At 38.0% G+C, this 7,989-nt stretch overlaps 1 protein-coding gene across 1 annotated transcript in view; it reads left to right on the forward strand.

Annotated features, from left to right (window-relative positions):
- Positions 1-7,769, forward strand: part of RPF2 (ribosome production factor 2 homolog) — a 34,939-nt gene extending 27,170 nt beyond the window's left edge. The window contains exons 8-10 of the mRNA XM_004422216.3: positions 878-980; positions 6,462-6,606; positions 7,391-7,769. Coding sequence (XP_004422273.1) covers positions 878-980; positions 6,462-6,606; positions 7,391-7,570 — 428 coding nt within the window. The 3' untranslated portion in view covers positions 7,571-7,769. The remainder of the gene's footprint in view (positions 1-877; positions 981-6,461; positions 6,607-7,390) is intronic.
- The last annotated feature ends 220 nt before the right edge of the window (positions 7,770-7,989 follow it).

Here is a 7,989-nt window from a genome sequence, read left to right on the forward strand (position 1 = left end):
CACTACATCACTGGAAAATGATATACAATAAAGTAAATAATACATAATAAATTATATCTGTATATATTTAAAATCATCTCACGTGCCACCAATGGTATGTTTACCACACTGTAGAAAGACAGCCTACTCATTGATCTTTTTTTTTTTTTTTTTTTTTTTAAAGATTTTATTTATTTATTTTTTCCCCCCAAAGCCCCAGTAGATAGTTGTGTGTCATAGCTGCACATCCTTCTAGTTGCTGTATGTGGGACGTGGCCTCAGCATGGCCAGAGAAGCAGCGCGTCGGTGTGAGCCCGGGATCCGAACCCGGGTCGCCAGCAGTGGAGCGCGCTCACTTAACCACCAAGCCACGGGGCCGGCCCCCTACTCATTGATCTTGATGGTTCTTTTCTGGTTTAACAGTTTAGTTATTTTTTGCTCATATAATTGACATTTCTTGTTAGAATTTTCTTGCTTGTTGGCCTCTGCCGTAAAACAAAGGCCAGTTTAATAGTCAAAGTTTGAACAGCCATTTTTATAGAAATTTGCCATCTTAACCTACCTGTCTTACAGATTAAAATTTTATGCCTTGATTGACATTTTTTAAAAAGTTAACGTCCATGATAAATATGATACACTCCTATGCTGAGCATTGCCTTAGAGGAAGAACTTCAAAACCGAAAAATTCCAGGGCTCAGTGACCAAAACACCGAAACAAAGTCATGAGATTAAATGGTAGAAGGTGGGATCGCCAGACATTTTTTAGGGATCAGTTTTTGTGCTACCTGTCTTTTTAGATAAGTATTGGTACAAAACAGAGCATTTAGAATGCATTTCTTTGTAACTGACTCTTAAAAGTGTTAGTTTTTTTTTTTAACAACCTAATATGTACTTTTAGATTTCTTCAGAGGCCCCACAGTATCAAATATCCGCCTGGCTGGTTTAGAGTATGTTCTGCACTTCACCGCACTGAATGGGAAGATTTACTTTCGAAGCTATAAGTAAGTGCATTTCTTAGCGTGTTTTTGTTAATCCTCAAGGTTAGCATTTTAGTGTGACTGTTTTATGGGCCTCAAACTTAGAATTCCTGTCTGGCCAAAAGTTTGGAGAGTGCAGAATGGCAGTGGCATGGCAGCTCCGTGCTGATCCTCAGGTCTGTCATTCCCCTGCCAACTTCTGCCTCTGAAACTCCACTCTTCCAGGGCCCCGGAGCATCTAACGCTACACTCCCTCTGAGCTTAAAACACTAGTTCAGTCTTGACCCTCCCTACTTTTATGCAGTATCTCCTTATTTTTTCTTGACTGGATTTAGAGCACCAAGCCACAAGTCTTAGTCCAGACAAAGCAAATCTCAAAACCCTGAGTCTAAAACATGGAGTCTGGAAGGAATAAGAAGATTCAGTAGCTAGATTCATTTTATCCTCTTTCTCTTGTGTAGGCTTTCTAGCCCTACACAATATAAATATAAATCCTAACAAGCTGATTTTGTTTACATTAAAAAGCTTAATGATATGCTACAGTTGGGCCTTTTGAGGTAAGCATGACTTTTTTCTTTTTTTAATTGAAGTAGAGTTGACATACAACATTGTATTAGTTTCAGGTGTACCATATAATGTTTCAACATTTATTTACATTACAAAATGATCGCTCTGATAAGACTAGTAACCATCTGTCATCATATGAAGTTATTACAATATTGCTGTATGCTTGACTTTTTTTTTCTTAATTAAAATAAAGTATTGGCACTGGCTGATAGAGCCCACACTTTCCTAGAGAATACATTGACTCCCCACAAACCACCTTCCTTTGTGCATTGAATTCAGACTGATGTCCATTTTGAGCTGTGGCATGACAGTGCAGCCAACAGCTCAGTGTTGACAGTGTCTTCTGTGCAATAGTGCTGTTTGTGTGACCATTTGTGGACTTCAGCGTTGCATTCATGGTTTTTAATTTTGTTTTTTCTTCACAATGGAATATGTGGTTGACTGGCTTATGTCCAGTGAGATATCCAAATGAAACTAAATATTCACCTCTTTTGTCAATAGTTTCCATCTTTGTCTCAACTGTATTGAGTCAGAGATGTTTAGTTCTCTTCACCATATGATTAGTACCACCACTTTTGTTTTTCTATTTTCTTCTTGTTTAAATAATAATAGTAAGGTAAAATATAATAAAATATCCACATGATTGCAGGATGTAATTAGGGATTTTAACATTATTTTTAGCTAGTTGAGATTGAAAGCCCCTTAAGTCTGTTGTTTGAATTTCCAAACTTGATTTTGGGGATTTTAAGAATATATCATAGGGGCTGGCCCTGTGGCCTAGTGGTGAAGTTCAGCGTGCTCCGCTTTGGCAGCCCAGGTTTGGTTCCCTGGGTGCAGACCTACATCACCCTTTGGTGGCCATGCTGTGGCGGCGACCCACATACAAAATAGAGGAAGATTGGCACAGATGTTAGCTCAGGGTGAATCTTCCTCAAGCAAAAAAAAAAGAGGAAGATTGACAACAGATGTTAGCTCAGGAGGACTCTGCCTCGGCAAAAAAAAAAAAATATGTTATATTATAAAGTTGGTTACTCCTATTTATTGAACAAGAAATAAAAGATGAAAAATCACTAACATAAAAATCTTTTTGAAAACTTGTAAACAGGGAGACCCTGGGGATATAAAGGAGGTAAAAATATAAAGGTAACAATCTTTGAGAATGAGAAATGAATAATAACAGTAACTTAAAACTCTTTTGTGGTGAACAATTTCAAAGAAAGTATTCATTTGTATCAGAACTTGTATTTAGTGAAAAGAGATTAATTTGTAAAGAAAGAGATGCATAGAAAATAGATTGGACAGAAAATTAGCAAATTAGACTTTAGAGGAAGGATAAATGAGCAGTATAACTATATATATATCCACCCATCCACTTACTTTAAGAAGAATATAATTGCTGGAATCACTGTTAGGTTTGCCAGGCAGCTCCCATAATGGAAAAAAAATGTTGGAATTTTTCAAATCAGAGACCACAGTGTAAAATTTTAATCCCAGGTATTTCATATATGCCCTGTAATGCCTGTTAGCTATTGATCTGAAATAGAAAATGGACAGTGTGATTGAGAGCGAGCTGCTACTGGGAAAGTCACTAAACGTGTGGATCGGCTTAACCTCCAGGGGTTAATGCCACAGTTGGGAGGGGAAGAAAGAGGTGGTCCCAGGAATGAGCATCACCTCTGAGCCTAGTGACTTGTCTCTGGGCTGGGCTCAGCAACATGACATGGGCCGGGCATGTCTCAGGGCCTCCGTTTTTCACTTATAAAGTGTAGTGATACCATTTAGGTAATTCTGAGGTCCCTCTGAAATTGATAGTCCTCCTTTGTAGGAGGGAAAGGGGTGCGGATAAAGGTGGGAATATGACAGAAGTGTGTCTGACGTAGCACGGCTCCTCAGGCCTTCTTGCAGGCTGCACCGTGGTGTCCCGCCCTCTTTCTGTTACTGCAAACCAGCCCTTAAGCAATTGGTAAAAGGTAATAGTTAATATTCACACACATTATTTGTGAAGATTAGTAAGGCTTATAAAATGGTTTTGAGCTGTTTGGATGAAAGGAACTCTGAACATGAAATTATATTCATATAACCTTTGACCTAATCTTTTGGGGAAATAAATCACAGTGTTACTGACCTCTTCCTGCATATCCTATAATAATTAATTCCTTATACATGAGTGACAATTTGTATTCCTTGGAGAATTTTATTCACTGTAGGGCCAGAGCCATTAATATGAAACAGAAAAAGCTTCAGTAACTGCCATGTTTGCCTTTGCCATGGCACTGGTTAGGTTTTATGGGGAGAAATATGCAAAACAGGAAGTGTTAGTGTACTTTTAAAAAGCAAACACAACGTTCTAGGGAAAGAGTTTAGGTACTGAAAACGGAGTGTCAGCAGAAGAGAGGGATGTGAAAGAGGGAAAATAAGGAAATTGTAATTTGAACAAGAGTGGTAATGCCAGTCTTGCTCAAGAAATAGACAAATAATATTTAAAATGTATGGAAATTGTCAATTAACATGTTTAATAGCCTGAGCCCATCTGAGAGGGAAGGAGCCAGGCTCTCTTTGTCTTTGTGTCCCTGCATCTTGTACCAGCGTCTTACAGACTGAATGTCGCTTTTGGTTTAGAGCTGGTAGGGAAAACTGAGGATCTTAGATGCAGATGAGGCATATGATGTAAAAGTTCTGGGCAGTAGATATTTGGTTGGAGATGTGAAGGCCTAGAATGGAAATGTCTATCTTTTTTTTTTTTTTTTAATAATTTTATTTATTTATTTTATCCCCCCTAAGCCCCAGTAGATAGTTGTATGTCATAGCTGCACATCCTTCTAGTTGCTGTATGTGGGACGCGGCCTCAGCATGGCCGGAGAAGCGGTGTGTTGGTGCACGCCCGGGATCCGAACTCGGGCCGCCAGGAGCAGAGCGCGTGCACTTAACCGCTAAGCCACGGGGCCGGCCCGGAAATGTCTATCTTTAAAAAAAAAGTGCAGCGCGTATAATGGGATGAAGTGATGGAAATGGTTTTAATTTTGTTTTTAGTCAGTCAATGTCTAATAGTCTCTTCATTCTGCTTAGTGTGATTACAAAAATTTCTTGTAAATTCTCTATTAATACCTTTCCTCTGAGAAAGAGTAAACAGATTGTTTTTTCAAGGATTACAATTGATAATTTTAGATTCTAGATTTCACTGTTTAAAAGCTTACGAAAGAGAAGGGATGATAGGCCTATCGCCAGAAGCCATATGTGGAGAACTGAAGACTGGAGAAGGTTTCCTTCTATTTCTATCAATTGGATCTGTCAGGAAGCATACTCAGTGAAGTGATTAAGATCATTTACACAGACAGTATGGCACTGTAGCTTAATTGTTCGATAAATAGCAACATATGTGGTTATTCGGAGATAATCTTATACATGCCACTCAAAAAATTACTTTCTTAGGACACCTATATAAATAAAAAAGATGCTTTAGCGGAGTTTTGCCATATCCAGTGGTACTTGGGTGATCTGAATCCATCAGGCATGCCATGAGTTGTTCTGGATCACCAAGTTTTCCATTTAGCTGAAAATAAGCATTTTGTGTTCATCAAGATATTAATCTTGATATGAGTTCAGCATTATAAATATCATTTATTTGGAGGTACTGCAAATGTGGATGCAAATGCAGAAGTATGTGTGATACGATAGTCAAATTGTCACTGCCCCTCTGTGCTTTGAATTAGCTCTTAGGGGTGATGCCCTGAACCAGCCAACTTGAGCTGCTAAAAATGTTTTCCCCCACAGTGAGCGTGAGACAGGCATTCTTTTAGGTCTCTTCTCCTGGAACCGCTATGAGGAAAGTAGCCGAAGGGCTCTCCTTCAGGCTCTTTTTCCCTGTGCTTGCTCCCTTCAAGTCCCATACTAATATTCATTTTATCTTTTAATGTCAGTATAGTTTCTTTGTTTGTTTAACGCTTCTGCCCTTTACACATCCTGTGCTGTTTTTTGGCCTTGTCCCATTGGGGATAAATTACTGTGTCCGATACAGCATATCTGTCACTGTGGCTCTTCTTGCAGTTGGTAAATGCCCTTCCCGTGGGTGGACTGTATTGGTTGGCTGTGTGCGCATGATGCACTTATGGCCCAAAGCGCTGTTAATAAGCTTGTGCACACTCACTTCTTCCTTGTGTTTGCTGCTCTCTCCAATATTCCCTACTGTGCTTTCCTCTTTTGTTCTTTCTCTTCTTTTCATGTCACCTGTTTCCTTTCTCACACTCCAGCTTTTGTGTGAAAAGTCTGATCTTTTATAAATATTGTTATTCAGTCAGTTCTTTTTTTCCATGGGGAGATCTGCCCACTGTAACAAACTGAGTCTTGCAGCGCAAATAATCTTCAGGTCTTTCAGCTCTTCTTGTGGTATCACTCACAAAAAGAATTTCCCAGTCTCCCCTCCTCCCCACTCTGTCCCTCGTATGTTTCCAGATCCAGAGCTCTGTGGACATATGGTATCCAGAAAGTTGTGGTTTTGTGATTTTAAAGTTCCTTCCAATCTATAGAGATCAGTAAATGTATGTACTATGGAGAAAAGTTGATTTTGAATGAGTCTTAGAGAAACAAGAATTCGTTAATCATATAAACATGTTTCAAAGGCCCAATTAAAATTATTTTTATACTTACGTAAATCTTATGTAAGATGAAGAAGTCAAATCAAAGGATTCCATTTCTTAGATGAATTATCTGTCTCACTTGCTGTTTCTCAACAATGTTGTATACTTTTATTTTTGATTTTTAAAAATAAGCGAACCAAAGAACACACTTGCTCTAAATGTATAAAGTATTTAAGAAGCTTAGCTTTTCTGAAGATTTTATGTTATTTTATGGAACTGCAATCCTCTTGAACAAAAATATTTGGAGGGGATAAGGACTTTCATCATAGTGAAAGCAACGTTTCTTTTTTCCTGTTTCATAAAGGTTGCTGTTGAAGAAATCTGGTTGCAGAACACCACGGATTGAATTGGAAGAGATGGGACCCTCATTGGATCTGGTTCTGAGGAGGACACATCTGGCATCAGATGACCTTTATAAGTTATCTATGAAAATGCCAAAAGCCCTCAAGGTACATAATTTGCAGATCGGTGCCATATTTGTTTGTATATTCTACTCTTCTTTCCAAAAAGGATTTGTGGCATATTACATTAGAGGACATAGAAAAAGAGATCAATAAAATAGATAAAATTAGACTTTCAGAGCCAAGAAAAGGAGGAAGAAGCAAATAAGCCAACCATAAACAACAATAAAAGAGTTGCAGAAACTAGACTTCAAGTGTGGCAGAGAGCTTTCTGGTAGCTGAGACTGCCAGTTTTCAGCAAAAAAGAGAATCATTTTGGGCATTATGAAGACAGGGGATTTAGACCCCAACATGTGTAACTCATGCTTGCATACAGTGTGTTTTGACTTTTGAATGGTTTTAAAAAACATAGAAATGACGTCTCTGGAATGCCAATAAAGATTAAAACGATAGTTACAATTCCTTAAGCTAAACACAGGAAATTCTTTTGATGCATGACAATGGTTATGTATTCTGTATTGTTGTATTGTGTATTCTGTAGTGTTGCTTCTCAAAGTGTGGTCTGACGACAGTTTACCTGAGAATTGTTAGAAATGCTGAATCTCAAGTCCCACCCTAGACCTACTGAATTAGAATCTGCATTTTAACAAGATCCCCGAATGATTTGTATGTACACTTAAATTTGAGAAGAAAGGTCTATAGGACTATAGACTTTATATCATTGAAGGGCTGCTCACTAGTGGAAATTGTTAGTAAGATATTTGTTGTACACTAGGTTTTTACCAGTTCATGATAATAGAGACCATTAAATATATATATTCTTGTTTCATAGCCAAAGAAGAAGAAAAATATCTCTCATGATACTTTTGGTACAACTTATGGAAGGATTCATATGCAGAAGCAGGACCTGAGCAAACTACAAACCAGGAAAATGAAGGGGTTGAAGAAGCGACCTGCAGAAAGGATAACAGAAGACCAGGAGAAAAAATCAAAGAAAATTAAAAAAAATTGATGAAACTTAGCCAATAGCTACGGTTTTATTGTAGTCTGTTTACTTAAGAGAATTATCAAGCATCAGTCATTTCAGAGTTTTTTTAAGATTTTATTGTATATTTTTATAACATGATAATTTACCTAAACTATATATTATATATATTATGAACAGTAATGTACTATTATTAGGTTGAAAGTAAGCCTCTTATCTTGAGACATTACAACCTGGTGTGTCATTTGTTCTCTATGATATGGTATTTCCCTCTGCCCATCGCACTGCAAGGTCCCCTGTTTCATTGGGTGAGTGAGTGAGGAGGGATCTCCAGAATGACCATTGGTATCTTAGAGAGTTTCTAGGTTAAGCTTTAGATAAAGGGAGGAAGCCATGGAAGGTAGAAATGGCCCAAAGGAACTGTATGCACACTCAGTATGAGCTAC

The sequence above is a fragment of the Ceratotherium simum genome, chromosome 19 (assembly GCF_057802395.1).
Source record: "Ceratotherium simum simum isolate JZ-2026a chromosome 19, ASM5780239v1, whole genome shotgun sequence".
NCBI classification, from domain to species: domain Eukaryota; kingdom Metazoa; phylum Chordata; class Mammalia; order Perissodactyla; family Rhinocerotidae; genus Ceratotherium; species Ceratotherium simum.